The 18,657-nt window shown below is 42.0% G+C and overlaps 1 protein-coding gene across 4 annotated transcripts in view; it reads right to left on the bottom strand.

Moving 5' to 3' along the window:
• The window catches only part of Chn2 (chimerin 2), a 270,609-nt gene that overhangs the window by 127,434 nt on the left and 124,518 nt on the right, over positions 1 to 18,657 (bottom strand). For all 4 annotated transcript variants that reach the window (XM_063239995.1, XM_063240007.1, XM_063239992.1 and 1 more), the window contains exon 2: positions 8,629 to 8,667. In XM_063239995.1, coding sequence (XP_063096065.1) covers positions 8,629 to 8,667 — 39 coding nt within the window. The remainder of the gene's footprint in view (positions 1 to 8,628; positions 8,668 to 18,657) is intronic.

Genomic DNA, 18,657 nt, shown 5'->3' with positions numbered 1-18,657 from the left:
TTATGTTATAGGGCAGTAGATACCAAAATACTACCTATTCGAGGGTGTGGGTCACCAAGGTCCACTGAAAGGGAATGGTTAAATAAACTATGCTACTCTCTATTGGACATCATGCTCCACCAATGACAACTGAGAAGTCTCTGTTAGTACTGATGGAGAGTAACATTCAGGATTTGCTGTTAAGTAAAAACACAAGGTAAAGATAAACTGTATAAGTTGGCTCTCAGTAGCTACATGGTCTGCATTTGTAGATTCAATTAACCACTGATTAAAGATATTTGGAAAAAATTCCATTTGTACTGACCAAATGTGACTTTTTCTGGTCATTATTCCTTAACAATACAGTACAATAACTACCTCCATAGTACATGCATTGAACTGGATATTCCAAGTAATCTAGAAATGATTTAAAGTACGTGAGGAGGTTGCACACCTATATATATGTATGATATACATACTTTCATATTAACACAGGGAATAAAATAACAGTGTATGTATTCTTCTTTGCTTACATCTGTATAAACAACAACACTACTAAGCTCTTCATTAGTATAATGGGAACCAGAGGGGTTATCGCCTAGAATCACAGAGAATCAGGTCCATGCGGTGGCCGGATCCACATTCAGAGACCCACTTTCCTGATCCCACTCTTGGTGCCTCTGAAGCTGACACTGACACTGGGGACAGGGCTGGGGTGGTTACAGGAAAACCATTTTTAGTGGAGGAGGCTAAGAAGAGCACCTGTTAAAAGAGAGAGCAATTTTAGCTAAATGCTCCTTTGCAATTCATATCAGCAAATATGTGAGCATCTGCTGCATGCCAGACAGCACACTCAGCGTTAGGTGCAGGCTCTGAGGATGCTCAGAGAGGCAGGCAGCAGGAAGACAGCTGCGTGCTGAGTGCTGCCATGGATCAGGAACAATATGCTATGTATGGATCCTTCACGGGAACTGCGCAAGCAGAGTGGCATCATTATCATTCTGGTTTCTCAGATGAGGAAACAATGTACAGAAAAGTTAAACATTTGTCCCAGGGATTCAGCTGAAATGCAACCTTTTGGTTTCAAAGCCCTGGTATATGGTTCCCATGCCTCTGGGCCTTTGCACCTGTTTTCCAATATATCCATGGGTAACTCGTGGCTTTCCTTCAGGTCTTAAATCTCAATTTATCAAGGAAGCTTTCCCGGACTGGCCTGGGTACAACTGCTCCCCTGCATTCATCACCATGAACATTGTTAACAAATAAAACATAAATATGCATTTATTTTGTATACCTCCCTTGACTACAGTGTGAAGTCCATGAGGACAGAGACATTGTTGTGTCCATACAGGGTCCCCAGTGTTGAGAATAGTGCTGGGCACATAGTAGATACTTAATGGATATTTGGGAAAGGGACCCCCTTGTTTTTGGCCTACAAGGGAACCGATGCAGTGAAAGAGAGTGCATGGAGAAACAAAATGAATTTCATGGAGGGGGAAGGACGAAGCTCTTGAGTGCTCAGGATGGTTTCCCAAGGGAACAGAAATGCTGTCCTTGAGGGGCTGGGGTTTCTGAAGCAGAAGACAGTGAGGGCTCCAAGATGGGGAAAGAGCAGCAGCAAGGAGAACAATGATGTGCCACAGCTCAGCGACGGCCCAGAGTGGCGGTGTGGGAGGAGGCAGGGAGCTGGCCCCTGGACGCCATGCTAACAAGCATGGGTTCTTTCTGCAGTGAGCAGGAATCTGTTTCTAGCAGGAAGGCCATATTGCCTCGTCTGTTTTAGAACAACAACCATGAGAAGAATGGCAGGCACCTTGTGTATGTCTCATTGATTCTCCCCAATCAGCTTTCTGATATCTAACTTACTGATAAGCTAGCAGAGACCCCTGCTTGCCCTGAGGACACTCAAGGGCACACAGAACATTGAATGAAATCCAGACTGGAAATGTGGATTTCCAGATTCCTGAAGTCTGTACTTCATACTCTTAGCCCGGGGTTCCTTGAAGTGGATGGTGGAGAGGTCCCATTGGGGCTGCCAGCATTAGAATCTCCATGAAGTGATTATGAAATACAGGTTCCCAAACTCCATCCCTCCACCGCCTGCCAGTCTGTTCTTTTTAAAGCTCTTTAGAAGAGTCTAAGGCCTATCAAAGCCAGGAGGCGTGCTTTTCCTTTACCTTGCTAAATGAAAGATTGGAGATGTGAAGGTGTGCCTGAAGATAACACTGTGGAAATGCAAATGAGAAGACAAACCGACTGCACAAAAGGATCACAGGATGTAATCCCAGCTGAATGGAGGGAAGGACCTTGAGTGACTGAGGGATGGAGCTGTCACTAACGGAAATGAAAGATGCAGCCAATGGAACATTTCTGGACAAGTTCTCTCCCATGTTAGCAGTCTGAATCTCACAGCTATGTCTTTCAAGTACCTTCTGTTCCTAGTAAACAGAAATGAAGCAGTTTCCCAATCACCCAGTGGGAACCGAAGCAGCAAGCGGTGGCTTGGAAGAGCAAATGGAGGAGGATCTGTGCAACCCCTTCAGCCAGGGGTGCCACCTCTCTCTCCTGGCCCCACAGCAGCAAACATCATTAATCGATCACTTGTTTCTCAGTCAGAAGGTCTCAGAATCTGCATGACCTTCTCTGTGCTGCTCCAAGCAACAGAAGTTGGCAAATAGGCACAAAAGCCTATTTGCCATCTGGGTTATGTGTCTGTCTATATAGATAATGAGATGGCAACCAATTGTAATGGCAGCCAAATAAAAAACAGAGCCCAATTTGCTATGCTAGCTTCAAATGAGAGCATACTCATCACTTTCAGGGTTAGCTATAACAGAACAAACATCCGTTAAAAAAAAAAATCTCCAAGGCACGTTTAATACAATTGAAACATGTCACATAATCTGAAAATGTCACTTCTTGAATTGCCTTCGTTCAACAAACACATTTCACAAGCAAAATGTAATAATGAATGTCATTTTGAGGGTAGTTTTGCGAGCAGAGAGGTAACAATACAGAATTTGTTTTCTACCGCAGTGTTCCAAATATGTTCTAGGAACTCCCTAGCACTGGGTCTTCTGTAGCACTGGTGAGAATCCTCAGCACTGCAGCAGGCTGAATGTGGAGTTGAAAATGAGGACCCCCAGTTTCCCATGAAATCTAAGGCAAATTGAGAGTCCAGTGTTTTAGTTTTTGTTCAGCAACTCACCCTCTCTGGGTACAGAATCAATGAAGGGCAAGGCCTGGGAGGCAGTGAACCCCGGTTCAGACCCATCAGCTCTGAGAAAGCCTCCAGCGATGGGCCCTGAGGTGCACTTCTATATAAAGAAGGGCTGCAGGTCCAGGAGCTGAGTGGCCACCTGGTCATCTCCTTAAACCAGCAACACCCTCACACTATTCATGTCTTCTCAGCTTTCAGGGGAAAAGCTTACAGATGTGAGCAGGGAACTGCAGACGCTGTGGATGTCTACCTTGGCTGTTAGGGACTTACTACTTCTCTTGTGCAGTAAGTTGAAAAAAACTCAAGGACACCTGTGGAACTTTAAGCCAGGGCGTCTTGGGCATGTATGTGCCTAAGGGAGGCCTAAAGGACTTGAGAAATTGTAGATCCTCCTCCCTACTCTTCCAATCCAGAGATCTGGAATAGGACCAAGGATGACTATTGTAACTCCCCCATTATGATTCATATCTAGACATCCGCCCCCAAAGCTTCATGCAATCACAGGTGGGAACTTTAGAAGGTGATTGGATCATGGGGGAGTGATGCTCAACGGGAGAACACTGAAGAATTAACAGGTAATGTGATGCTGGGAGGTGAGGCCTGGTTAGAGGATTTGGGTCACTGGGGGGTGAGGTCTGGAAGGGTGTATCTCTCTTCCTCCACCTTTGATTTCTCTCTGCTTCCTGCCTGCCTTACCATGAACAATTCTCCTCTGTCATATCCCTCTGTCATGTCTGGGAGCCATGGACTGGAACCTCTACAAATTGCAAGCCAAAATAAACCCTTCCTCCTGTAAGTGTTGGGTACTGTGTCTCACCCATGAGGAAGCAGTGAACACCCTCCACCCCTAAGATGACTCTCATGGGAGGGTCTGCAGACCAGGATTTTTGTGAGGTTCTAGCCAAGCTCCTACTTAGAAAACCAGGCACAAGCCATGACTACTTGATCTGCTGCCCGGAAAAGGCCCTAGGGAGAGCTGTGAGCCACAGCATCTGCTGCCTAATTGGCATTTGGCCTCTTAAAAAAGCAAACCTTCCTGAGTATACCCATGATGGTTGACATTTGAACCTGTCCACTTAAGGCATATGGTTCATAGAGTTCGGGCTCGCTTTTTCATCATTGTTATTTTTAGGTGAATTTAAAGTAGCCCCTCAAACCTGTACTAGAGACAGAACTCAGGGGCTTCATACTTTATGCAGCTCTTTTCTGATCCCTTTTCTTCCTTTTTAAAAATTTTATGAAACAATAAAACAAAATTTCAAAACAAAATAATATAAAATTTTATGAAACAATAAACTTTCACAACAAAATAATGTAAGAATAACAATAGTTACACACTGTGTATCATTATCCTTATTTTGACATATCAGTCTCACCAGAGACACTAAATTGCTTAAGCTAGGATCGAACTTGCCATCCTTCAGACTCCCAGAGTGCTAGGATCACAGACATTCACGCCCATTTCTGACTGAAAGCAGCTTTTCCTTTGAGGGCATTGAAACCATCCCTTTCTCAGTGACTTTATCAGTGTTTGGAGGGTGGTCTTAAGAGTTGAGGATTAGCTCCAAAGCTCAGTAATGACTGTGGCAATGTCTAAGAAAGGAAAATAGAGAAGGGTAGAAACTTAGCAATGTGACATCAACATTCCTTGAGTCAAGAGCTGATTTTATTTATTCTTTTTTTTTTTTTTTTTTTTTTTTTACTTTTTCCTTTTTTATCGGTACCAGGGATCGAACTCACGACTGCCTGCTTGCAAGGCAGGCGCTTATGCCGCTGAGCTAAATCCCCAGCCCCATGATTTTATTTATTCTTGAGGCCCCACAAGTCTTTTTAGAACATTGTCTGGCTTAAGGCAGAGACTTCATATGCATTTTCTGGGTAGATGAATAAATTAATGAGCTCTATGCTCCATACAAAATATTGGGAGAACTGATTTCTAAAGTTCCTTGCTCTTAAGTTTCTAAGTCTGACATCTGTGGTCACTTTCCCAGGATCCATTTTTATCTTCCCCCTTTCACAATTACTTTAAGTTTTCTAACTATGTGGGTTCTAAGGATTCATCCTTCCTTGAGTTCCCGCAGTGGGTTTTGATCAGTACAGGAAAGTTAGCAGGTCTCAACTCCCTGACTCCACTGATGCATTCAGGAATAGGTACCCAAATCAATTTGGAGACTTTGCTTAAAGTGTCAGTAGAGTAGATTGTCTCTTTGTTGGTTCAGTTGCTCCTCAGAGAGGAAGAAATCTCCTTGGTGCTGTTAGTAGCTACCTGAGGAAAGACATACTAGGAATGTAGTCAAATTTTGGAAAGTAGAATTAAGAAAGGAAGAGATACATACAGAGTCACAGTGATATCATTGGAGTTGATGGAACAAGTCACGCCTGAGGTCAGTGTATCTGAATTTTTTGTTTAAGTCAAAGAAACAGTGGAGTAATACATTACTTGTAGCCAAGAACACTGCAATTAGCATTAAAACTTAAAAATGCCTTCCTAAAGCCAATCATTAGAAGTAGACTAATTTTTCTTTCAAGAATAATGTCATAATTGAGGCTAATCATTCACAATGAGTCAAGTATTTGCTACTTACAAAGAAAGTGTGATGGAAGACTACCTAGATTCCATAAATGATATGTTAATGAGTTTGACATCAGCATCTAAAATTAATTTCTCAAAGGATGGCATGTGAACAGTCCAAAGAAAAGAGGTTGATGATTCCTAAGGCTCAGAATGGATTTACTCACAGGCTATTTAGAACACAACATATTTAACATTTTGTTATTAAGTATCAAACCTTTGTTGGACTTTCAGATGCCTCCTACTGTTACAGCATAATTTGGGTTTTAGAAGTAGCTCCCGAAGATCTGTAAGGCTCTCACATTCCTTCTACAAGTCGTCAGTCATAACCACAATTAGATCCCAGCCTTTCTGTAAAGTTAATTTCAACAGGAAGAGTAGAGTTCCTGGAGTCCATTTACACTGTAGGCTTAATTGTTTTCCATTTGTGTCCTATTAGACTCTAAACTGCAGGAAAGTGTAGGCCACGTTTTATTCATTGTTGATTTCTGATATTTATCCTGTGACATTCAGAGAGTATTTGCTGAAGGCCTAAATGAATGAATGGCACTCTTTGGAATAAGATGGAGTACTGTGAACCTGAGAACAATATTATGAGGTACAGTTATAAGTGATCCAACACCCAAAGTCAAAGAATTCACACACCCAGGACACCCAAAAGACTGTTTGCTCAGTGGCGATCTGCAGGGCTTTCACAATTTGCTTTTGGTGCTGCGGATGCCATACCTCCCTCATTTTGGAGAATCCACATCACTAGGGCCCCTCAAAGAGCCTGAACAACTATTAGATGGGTCCAACAAAAAGGAACTTTTCATATGCCATTAGGTTTTATTAAATGGCTTAGACCACCCTTTTGCAAATGCTGTTTTATGACTCTAGAACAAGTGGAAAAAACAGAATTTAGGTAGAAAATTTAAACCCAGAACACTAGGGTAAAATTGATACTATGAACATGTAATTAGCAATGTTCTCTCCAGCTTCCTTAGGACATACAAGTGCTTTTATGGGACAAATTGGGTGGTCCAAGGTGACACAGAAAACAATGAGATGAAGTTGAGCCAATGCCATCTTTTTGCTTCAGTAAAGCTCTCTGTGGTGGCATTTGCTCAACAAATATTTATTGGGTGGTTAATGTATGCAAGGTCATGTGCATGACAGTGTGGCAGACACAGTGAGTAGGGAACCTCCAATACTGCTCACTACAGATATTTTGTTGATTTACTGTCAGAGTACTTCACACTCCATTAGGAAACAAACAAACAAAAACATCCAATTACTAAGTCATTAGCATTGCCTTTTAAAATCGAAGCCCTAGATTGGAAGGGCCCTTGGAGACCTGCAAAACCCCTTTATTTCACAGATGGAAGAACAGATTCCTGTAATGAAGAACGAAGTGCCTCTGTATGTGCTGACGTGGAAAGATGAAAACAAGTTATTTTTGAAGTAAAACGAGCAAGCTAATGAACATCATATACAACATAAAGGCATTTGGACAAAACAAAACAATAACAACAAAATGCCTTGATATTAAGCGTGGCTTTATAAAAAGCAAGCAATGGGAAAGACATACATTACCAAACTGACAGAGGTCAGTCCTTGAAAGGTGAAGGTAGGGACTAGAATATGCAAAGAGGGCTGGTTTGTGTAGATTAATGGGAAATTCCTGTCTTGGCTTTGTGTGTTTCGTGTAGCTTCCTATTGCTTTTGTAACAAATAGGTACATATATGTGTGTGTGTGTGTGTGTGTGTGTGTGTGTGTGTGTGTGTGTGTGTCTATGTATATATGATACTCATACAGTCCCACATTGCTTAATGATGGGGATGCCTGCTGAGAAAGGCATTGTTAGGTGATTTCATGGCTGTGTGAATATCGTGAACTCACACAAACCTAGATGTACACCTTGAGGCTTCATAGTATATACTCTTTACCTGGGTCCCTTAGTGACTAAGGTTTAATTATGCCATATATATATATATTAAATAAGTAAAAAAAAAAGTCTTGGAAACATACAGTGGTGATCCAGGCTAGCTTCTGCATCCTACCCCAGAGGCTGCCCACTGCTTTCTGTGAGATCTCTGCCCAGTTTCTTAACCTCCCAGTTGTGGCTTTCTGTTACCTGGAATGGGGATAATAATAGTGTCCATCTACGAGAACTGTGACGAGAATACGAGATCCAGTGGCTTAGCACTGGCACTAAGGCAGGTTCCCAATAGAGCACATCCATAGCGCTGGTGATAAGTATCCTCAGTATTGTGTTTAGCAGTGGAGTAGAAAGAGCCCCTGGCAGTGAGGGTTTCCAGCTCTCCACAGCCCTTTCCTCTCACACTGGAGAATTATCCCTTTATATGATACCCAGGAGAGAGAGTTGAAGGGGATGATCACTGCTGCCTTCATGAGGGGGGCTGACTAGGCAACTGATGGGCAACATGGTCTCTGTTTCTATGGAGTCACCCTAAGTAACTAAACATTACCTTTTGCTATCAGTTATTTTTTCAGTGGTTAATGCGATTTGCTAGCATAGTCTTAGAATGATCAGCTAAGAGCACAATTCATGGAGCCAATAATTGATCTTCAGGGATGCAAAAAAAATAAAAATAAAGCCCCAAATGCAAGTCAAAAGGTCCATCTTCTTTCTCTAAGCATTCTTGAAAGGAATCACAGGCCATCATCAGCTCTTGGAGATCGTGGTCATGGGAGAGGTACTGAGTGAATCACCTCTGACAAAACTGTCACCTTGGTGGGAAAGGAAAGCTCGGATTTCAGGGCTAGGATATGGGACTACCGTGTGCACTGCACCACCGGCAAGAATCATGCAAGCAGACTCCAAAGACTTCAGATGAAATTTCATGTACTCACAGTATGATTTCCATATCGGAGGCTGGTATTCTTCAGCATCTAGAATAAAAAGAAAGAAACCATTCCATCAGTCTGGGAGGCAAACTGTCAGCCTGTGTCTTCTCTGAAGGGGGAACAGTCTGCCAGCTAAACTTGCACTCCAGCCCCAGGGCACTCTTGGCTCCCTGGGGGACACCTCCGTGTTTGTGGAAGGGGAATGTACATGAAGATTTGGTGGACCTAACCTCACTTTCTTCAGATCGCTTACTGTGACAGGAGATACCGCTTCCCAATTTTCATAGAGCCCAGTAAATCAAAGAAGATTTTAAAAGCAATTAACTTGATTGTACCCTTTAGAGTATTTACTCCACTTGGCATAATAAACATATAATTTATCTCAGAGTTTCCCATCAGACCTTTGGCCCATTTATTAAGATTTGAGGGGAAGACGCAGAGTGGCAAGTATGTATATTAAATGGGGAGAGTTGTGCAATCCCATCCACCGAGCTCCTAAAACACTGGGTCTGTCAGCAGGGACTCTGATGATTCAATTGGAATTGCATTATCTCTTTGAATTAACCGCAATGTGGGACTTAGAAAATTTCCAGAACCCCTACCCCCAGCAATCAGAGTGTCAGAGTGAGAGTTACAGCAGGATGGAGAGGATGGAATTGTCATTCATCAACGGAGCAAACAGGCAATGCAAGAAAGTCCTCTTGTTCAGTTGACTCACCCACCTCATGCTGACAGCTAACTTATTATCCTGATGGCAGTTAGGAGTTCTGGGCTCACAGCTATGATGCCAGGGAGTGGAGGAAAGACCCCTCCCAAGTCACATCATGTGCGGTAGGAGAAACTTAACAGATCTCCAATTCAGCACCTTTCCATAAGGAATCTTAGTTTTCATTATCCTCTACTTACAGCATTACCCTTGGTCTGTCCCTATTCTGTCCTGTCCTGTTAGAATTTTTCTAACCTCACACAGGAAGATAGTTTGAGAAAGTTTTTCTCCCTGAGAAATGAATGTGCTATTTATTAATAAAAACTAACTTAAATGTGGTAGACTTCTCCCCAATTCAACTAAAAGTGCATTTGTGTACTTACATTATTTTACAATTAATATCTTGTTTTCTGGAGGCTATGGTATCACAGTGTTCAATTAAATACCTACAAAGATTGTTTCAAACATCTGAGTCTGGATCTGAGTTGTTAGGAACCAGAAATTGGATAGGCCCTGTAGGCCCAGTTAAAATATACTTGTGTTGTTATTCATCTGGGTTTGCTGCATTAAAAGGGCATTAAATCTCAATATTTTTATCAGAGCAAGAGAACAATTAGGGAACTTTTAAACCAAACAATCAGTTTCATTCTGTATATAACAAAAACCAATTTTAATAAGTTAGCATAAATGTTTATAAAGAGCATTCAAAAGTGAAATAACTTGCTGAGTTAGCAGTGGTTTGTTCGTTTGTTTGTTTGTTTTAGATAATGTCTTGCTATATAGTCCAGGCTGGGCTTGAATCTACTACATAGCACAGGCTGGCCTTGATCTTACAATTTTCCTGCTTCAGGTTCCCAAGTGCTTGCGCCACCACGCCTAGCTACAACACAATTCTAGAAACGCCATATGTTAAATGTGGATGATATCTTCAAAAATAAGTATATACAAAAACACACAGTGTACTGCATAGAGATGTAAACCTCTGAGATTCCAGGTACACCATGCTGTAAAGTCTCTTTACTTCAGATGAGACTCATTCTGCGAGGCATATATGACCCTAGATCTGCAGTGCCCAGGATTGTTCAGCATTCAAGTGCCACTGTGTATACACTGAGGGGAGGCCCAGGCTGAAGAGTAGCATCCTTCTCATAGATCTTTGAAAAGTCCCAATGCTCAACTTGGTTTTGGTAAGCGTTTCTTTCTAACACCAGAAAAATAAGTTCAATGAATTCTTAGTATTGTTGTTCTAACAAAAACCTAGAATTCTGTCTCAGCTAAAGCATTGGTCCATAACTTAACATTTGTGTATATCTCCCTGCAGCTTCCTAAATGAGCTTTCCCTTTCTGTTGCTTCCTGTTGGCAATACAACACAGAGGAAGGAAGCCACCTAAGGGAGACCATAACTTTCCCTTGACCGAAGTCCCCCAGTGCCTCCTGCTCTCCGCCTGTGCAGTAAATAGGCACCTCTCTGTGCCCACTTTTGACTCCAGGGTGGACTTTTCTCCCCTGTTCACTTTTCATTCAGTCACCGTAGCCTTGTCTCTGCCCCAAGAACAAGCCACACTCCTCCAGGTCCCTGATCTTTGCTCCCATGAACTCTCCACTTAAAATCCTTCCTGATGGATCTTGGCCTGGCTTCGGCTGCTCAACTCAAATGTCATCTCTCAGAGGCTTCTCCCACCATCCTCAGGCAAAGTCGCCTTCACCTGCCCCAGTCCCTCTCCTAACACACAGCAGCTTATTTTTCTTCATAGTGTTTATTACCATCCGAAATTATTTATTGATTTGTTGGTTTTCTAGGACTGGTTTCACCTCACTATTTGTCAGGCTCCATAAAAGCAGGGATTTTTGTCTCAATCCTTTCTGCACCACCAGCTTTTAAAAGGATGCCTGGCACACAATAGGCATTCAAAATACTAAAACAAAAATATGTTCAATAAATGAGTGGTCTCTCAGAGTTCTACTCAAATCCCACCTCTGACGACTATTGGCTGTGTAACTTGAAATCAGTATTATTTAGATTCTTTTGAGTGTCCCAATACTCATCCTCAGAAAAATCTTAGGGGTGCCATGATAACGAAGTCAGATAATGCATATGATGTTCCTGGATGTGTCTGGTAATAGCCAGTATGAACGCAGTCCTCTCAGTGTGGCTGTGCTGCTGTTCCTGAGACGTCACCCTGACCTGCGCCTTCCCAGGTGGCCCGCGCTCATGTCTTTACTCTCTCAACAGCAGCCAGTGACAGTCTCCGTTCTTGCCCCAGCTCTGGAGTCTGTAATTAAGTTCCAGCACTGTTGTCATGGAAGGTTTTTCTTTGCCATGAAAGAATTCAAACTGAGAGGCCATTTGCCATGCTTCAGCGGAACAACTATAATTACCTTGGCCTTGGAGACACGTTTCACAAACCACCAAAGCATGCTGTTAGGAGGCCTTGGTCAAGTGGCAGAGCACGCAATATTTTTAGTATGTTGAAATGAATCTTTAGTTGCTTCCAACTGCACGCCCCCAACATCTTATTTGCCCCAACCTCACACAATACTTTCAGCAATCCACTTGGAAAGACTGACATTTGACTTTGAAGCTGGACTAGGTCTTCAAGGTCACTTAGTTCACTTTCATCATTTACTGAATGAAGGAAATGAGACACAGAACAATTAAGTGGGCTCCTCAAGGTTAAAAATCAAGCTAAAGGGACAAATGGGAGTTTTGCCTTCCAGTCATTGGGTGCACCATAGCATCCTTGCCAGACAGCTTCTTAATTTACATATATTGAAATCAAGAGAACAAAATTATCATATATCAGATTTATGACTGTAATTCTTATGATAGTTCAAAAAAGATGAAATATAGAAAAAAATTAATAGTATAAAAAAATGACCAAAGTCAAATGATGGGACAGAATTCCATCAACGCACACAGGGCTAGGTGACACAGTCAGAAACTACAGGAAGTACCCACTACAGAGGTATGACACTTTCTGAAAATATATGACTTTGTTAAACATTTTAGACAAATAGGCATAAGTGTAGAGGAAGAAAACATTTAAAAAGAAGTTCCAAATTCTTGGGAAAAAATTTCTCATTGAATGCAGAAGACAATAATGCATTTTCAGAAAGGTACACAAATTACAAAAATCACAGAGGTCTAGAAAATATATTTCTTAAAAGCATCAACTAATAGGTAGCTAATATTTAAAAACTGTGCCAAACTTTTTGGACTCAGCAGTTTTGTCCATGGCATCTTACCTAGGGCAGTAATTGCACATGTGTCCAGGACATATATGATCAGGTGCTGCTGCTCTAAACCTGAGAGTACAGCAAGAAGACATGGCTGAGCAGTTACCATCTCCTGAGGCATGGAAATGGCATTTTGTTCACAGCTCTGTGTTGGAGACTCACTCAGCCTCTGGAGTGAATCTCTCTAGGTTCAAACCCCAACTCTACCACTTACTAGTTGTGTGACCTCAGGAAAGTTATCTAATCTGTGCCTTAATTTATAAAATGAGAATGATAATACTACCAAATATATGGCACTGTGAGGACTGGATAATCCTGGCTAATAAGAATATCATGTCAAATCCTCAGAGAGAAAGTAAGACATAAACTTCAAGTCCTTAGTTTTATATGCAAGAAAAGGCTAAAAGAGAAAATAAAAATAATAAAATAATGATAATAAAATAAAATGCTCAGTCATATATCTGATGTTTGGTAAACTCTATGTTTGCTGTCATTATTGGTTATCTTTAATGACAGGAAAATATGCTACATCGTTATGTATTACACAAATGGGGTTATATAACAATCAATTACACATAAACATTTATATAGAGAGAAATTACCTAAGAGTCTATAGGCCTAACTTCTAAAAGATGTTACACTTAGTAGCAAAATTACAGAGAACTTTATTTTTTCCTATTGTTTATTGTCATTTTATAATTTTCTGTTCATATTGCTTGTATTAAAAATTAAAAGAATGAGAAATAAGTAAGCAGGAGTTCTAAAGCAATCTTTTAATAAACATACTATGTAAATCTACCTTGAAAATAAAGTAGGGGTGAAAAGACCCATTAAAAATAGTTTTTATAACAACACATGCTACATGTGCACTATTAGTGTAAGAAGAAGGAAAAGTGGATACCAAAGAAAAGAGAGGAGAGTTTCTGGAGCTAAAGACCATGGCTGATACCCTTACCGTCTTTGAAAAGTCCTGTGAGACAAACATCAATGAGCAAAAATGCAGACTGGGAAGCAGGTATCTCCTTTCATTATATAAAGGGAAATAATGGAAAAAAAAGACATAGATACTTAGAAAATGATCCCCAAACCTTATAAAAATAGGTAATAGGGTCACTCAAATGCAATAACCCATGAAGAATCTGAGCATATTAAACAAAAAGAAAAGGAAGAAAAATTGGTTTAAAAGGGGCTCCGAGGTACAGGTTAAACTTGAAAGCAACCTAAGAAAACCTTATATGCTAAAGCAACTAAGCTCTGAAAAGACTGAGTTGTCATTCAAGTCTTTGGGGGAATTCTGGGATTCTCTCACAGAAAGCTCTTCTTAGCCTAAGAGAAAACGAGGGCAAACAAGTGACTGTGTCACAAAAAGTCATCTTTCCAGATCAAGGGCATGGCAAAAGCACTGTAACATCTCTCCTTTTTCACTAAACTTATAATTAACACACACACACCTATTTTTGCCAAAACAAAAAGTCTAACAATTTAAAAATAAGTCTTCTAGAAAGACTCCTACCCAGAAAAAAAAAACAAAACACCATTAAAGAGATTTGAGTGCAGACTTACACATTTTGCTTGATAAGTAGCTAGAATAAAAATTTATAAAAATGGTCTCATACCATACATAATGTTCTATAATTTGCTTTTTGAATTTAATAACAATCAGATATCTTTCAATAACATAGATCTATGTTTGCTTTTTAAACTGCTGCTTGGTCTTCCATTGTATGAGAAGACCAAAATGTAATTCATATATTTAGGTAATAATTTCCAACTGATAAATATTTGTGCTATTTTCAACTTTTTTTGCTACTATAAACAATGTTGCAAGGACAGGTCATATATATATATATATATATATATATATATATATATATATATTGTAGGTTTGAGCAAGTCAAACTCACAGGGGTAAAGGGTCTCTGGGTATTTATTTTATTTTAAAAGCTTTTGTTAGAGTAGATTTCAACAAAAAAGGTCCCAAGTAGAACCTCCAGCAATATGTACAACTATGTTATTTATGACAGCCACACCAACACTGGTTGTTATCAATACATATCTTAATTTATGATGTTTTTAAGACTCAATTGGAAAAATCATAGATGAGACAAAGCGCGCCTTTGCAGGGCAGCAAATGGAGGCACACAATGCCCCCAGGAGTGAACTTGTGTAAACATATGGGGGTCAAGAGAGCTGAAAACACACGAATGTCACACGTGTTGGTGACTACATCTGGAAGCCTGTCCTCTTCCAGGCATTTCAGGCTCTAAAAATGTGCTGAGTCGATGGTATCACCTAAGGAGCCAGTATAAAGGAATTTGGGGACTGATTAATGCAGAAAAATAAAAAAAAAACACATGTGCTCCACTTGGGTAGGTGACAATTGAAGAGGAAATACAAGTAAACATCTAGGACAGCCAGTTTCCTTCACTTGGCTCAGTGGAGGATGACTAGATTAACACAAAAACACACACCAGGGTTTTAGAAAATAAAGGAGTCCAAGATGTACTGATACAGACAATGACCTACACCAACAAATTGGAAGCCTTAGAATAATTCCCAGCAAGCTACAAATTGGTGGTGGTGGTGGGATAAACTGGGGAACAGATGCTGAAAGGACTGTGTCCCTCCTCTGCCAGCCTTTTTCCAGAAAAGCCAAATCTCTGATGTCATTTTTGATTTATTGACGCACGTCTTTTCAAATGGGCTGCAGTGGGCTTTTTCCAAGGAAGCTGGATAAAAGCAGGTTTTCCAATCAGGCGTGGAACAGCCTCACAACGAGATGACAGCTCAGAATTTGTTGTGTGATTAGCTTAATGGGTCCAGAATGGTTTGGGGTCCAAATGAAAGCAAATAGCAGCAGGAGTGGGACGTGGTGTCTGTGCACACACTGCAGTATGTCTGTGATACACACATCATGCCCCGTGTTCAGAAGTCTTCAGAAGTGTGTTAGAGGACCACAGCACTCAGCTACTGAATAGCTATGGCCTTGTCAGACCACCAACGCCAATGGCACCAGGCCCAAATGGCAAGATTACCTAGAGATTATCCCAATCTCTGCAAAACACTGTGTGGGAAGGCTGTTTGAAAGCTTACTTGCTATTGCTTACCATCTGCTCAGGTGCCTTCGATTCCCTGGAGAAATTAGACATCCATATATTCCCTTTGGAAACTTTGCCTGAGAAAGGGCGGAATGCCTGACGCACATTGGACCATGTTTCTCATATTTGAGATATTTTGGTAACTGATAGTCTTCTCATGGTAGAAAGTAATCAAGACACATTCTAAGAACTCGTCCAAATTTGCCGGCCCAAAAAACAGGCTATATGCAGAGATAACCTGAGGATGATGAAGCCACCAAGAGCAGTGGGCTGGAGTTTGTGATCACTAGAGGGCACTGGGGCCCACAGAATGTCCGTCCTGGGCCACTTACTCTGCACAGAGCTATGATAAAATTCTTCATTCAACAAGTATTTACTGAATAAACACAGTGAGTGAGGCCTGGGGTACATCACAGCGGACAGACAGGGGGCCTATGAAACTCTGCAGGATCTACACTTGCCCGTTTCTCTGCTCATCTCTTTTGTCTCCCCTCTTTTTCCATATAACTCAATAACTCTGGTTTTTCCTTGATCCTTGAATGCATCAAGAGCATTCCTGCCTTAGAGATCTTCCACAGCCTCTTTCCTCTGGTTGCCATATAACTGTCTTCCTTTCCATTTGGATCTCAGCTTAACCATCCTGGCTGCTCAGAGATCTTCCCACCCAATCTATAGTGGTTTCCCAGAGAGACTCTTCAACATGTCACAGAAATTCTTCACCCTCTGGAATGTTTCACTGTGTGCTTACATATCCCTTTGTTTATATATGAGCTTCCCTTGCAAAACAGACAGCAATGTGAGAGCAAGTGCTTTACCTTCCTTCTGCTATGTGGGTTAACTTCAGCCAATTAGGTACTTTCTGTGAGCTTAAATAAAGAAAGTGTCCTCCTAGGACAAGTGTAGGGCAATTGGACAGTAGATATATGAAGAAGATACCTCCTTGGTTAGGTAGTCCCCAAGCCAGAGCACAAGTCCTGACCAGTGAAGCTCAGGGTAGGTGTAGCCCCTGCTGGTCCCCTCATCTGCACATAAATGGCATCCCTGGAATGGCCTAGCATACCACTTTCTGGCTCATAGTAGGTGCTCAGTAAAGCATTGGGTAAGAGGAAGACAGACAGAAACTCAAAATGTGCATTCTACTGAGGGATACAAACATAAAAGGAAGCTTCTGTCAACCAGCAAGTGTAAGAAGTATTAAAAGAATGACCGTGGTAGAACTTTCCAGCCTTGTGAAGGGCGACTGGCACTGGCGCACTTCGAGCCTGTCTCCCACCCCCACCTTCTACCCTCTATTTTGCTAGTTGCCTTTGGCTGTAAGCAGTCTTGTCCCAGGGCTTTTTCAAGAGCAGCTGCAAAGAATAAAACTGAAGAGCAAAAACTAAGCCCCCTTCCTCCCCTACAAAACTAGAGTAACCTCTGGTACCACAGCCCACTGAACCGGAGAGCCAAAGAAGAACTGTATCACCCAGACCCTGACAAGAGCAGCCAATCACAATGCGTGCTTCTGTGGACAAGTGGACCCGGGGGCCATGGCACCTAGATAAGGTGTGGTCTGCCAGGACCAGCGGCAAGAAAGAGCAGGACACTGGGAGCCAGTGGTTCAGCCTGGAACAGGGATGGTCTGCATGTGGGGTAAGGAGTTCCAAAGTGTACACATCAGAGAAATAAGCATGGGCCAGACATAAAAAGTTGAAAACCATGCCAAAGGCTTTTCTTTGCTCCAGAGGGAAGCAAAGAGAACACAGGATCTATTGTGTGTTAGAAAAATCCCTCCAGATGAGTGGGAAACAGGACTAGAGAATGAATGTGGGAAACAGGAAAGGTAAGAGGCAATGAGACATCAAGGAACTGGGCAGTAACAAGCAGGTGACACTAATGATCTGAATTTCAGTGGTGTCAGTGGAAATGGAGAAAATGGGATGGATCTGAAAGATGTTGAGAAGAGCAAATCTACGGGACTTGGTGGTAAGCTGGGTCTTAGTACAAGAGAAGAGAAAATCACTTCTGGCTTGGGCAAAAGGAGATGAGTGTTTCTTTGGCTTAAACAATTGGATGGAGGGTGACAACTCACAAAATTGGGCAGACCAAAGGAGAAGTGATTTGGCCAGTGGGGATGCCCTCAGCTTTTCACCGTTGGAAAGACACACTAGAACAGTGAGCACATCTAAAAGGGTAGCCATTCAGAAGAGGCCTGGGCTACAGCTGCAGGAAGGGAAGCCCCATCTACAGATGACGGCTACACACGTGACATAAGAGGAGAACTTCGAGCAGGCCAAGGCCTCTGACAAAGGACACACATTACAGCAGAAGAAAATGAGCAGCCGCAGCCAGGGAGATAGGACAGAAAGCATGAGATGGGGCGACGTGGGAGGCAAAGCACATGCCATTTGGAAAGGGGAAGTGGTCAATGGTATCAGAAGCTGCCCCAGAGAGATAAGTGAGACAGGGCTCATCACGGCAGCAAAGTACGGGTTTTGATGAGCGCTGGTTGGTAGAAGCCGCACTAACGTGAGATGAATGGTGAATGAAAGAGGAACACATGAAACTCGTGAGTGAGTGGCCTGACAGTCACAAGAGGCAAGGGTGGCGGTGAAGGGGGACTAGAGGCTGGGGGAGATGAAGGACAGAGGATATCCTTTCTGTTATCCTCCTCATCAGGTTTCCAAACCGCTGCCCCAGTCCTGTTCTCCCCAACCAAGCCATCTCCATACTTACCAAGTTTCTACAAAGTACAGATTTCCTCCAGCATGATGGAGCTGCTTTCCTGATGGGCCATTTCCTCTGCTGTGCACACACTTCCGCCTCAGCTATTTCCTTACAAACAACCTTGCACCTCTCTGACTTCCACTCAGCCTGGAAAACTGCGCACCGCCCCACTTTCCCTTCCAGAATTTGCCTCTTTACAAAGTCTTCTCATCAGATGAATGTCTTCCTGGCTTTCCTCCAGCAGCCTTTTAGGCCGTTCATTCATTTATTCTTCTAAATATTTACCT

Source organism: Cavia porcellus, unplaced genomic scaffold (assembly GCF_034190915.1).
Source record: "Cavia porcellus strain 051 isolate PalLab524CR breed Dunkin Hartley unplaced genomic scaffold, mCavPor4.1 scaffold_2, whole genome shotgun sequence".
In the NCBI taxonomy this organism is placed as follows: Eukaryota; Metazoa; Chordata; class Mammalia; order Rodentia; family Caviidae; genus Cavia; species Cavia porcellus.
This window is presented reverse-complemented; position numbering and strand designations above follow the sequence as displayed.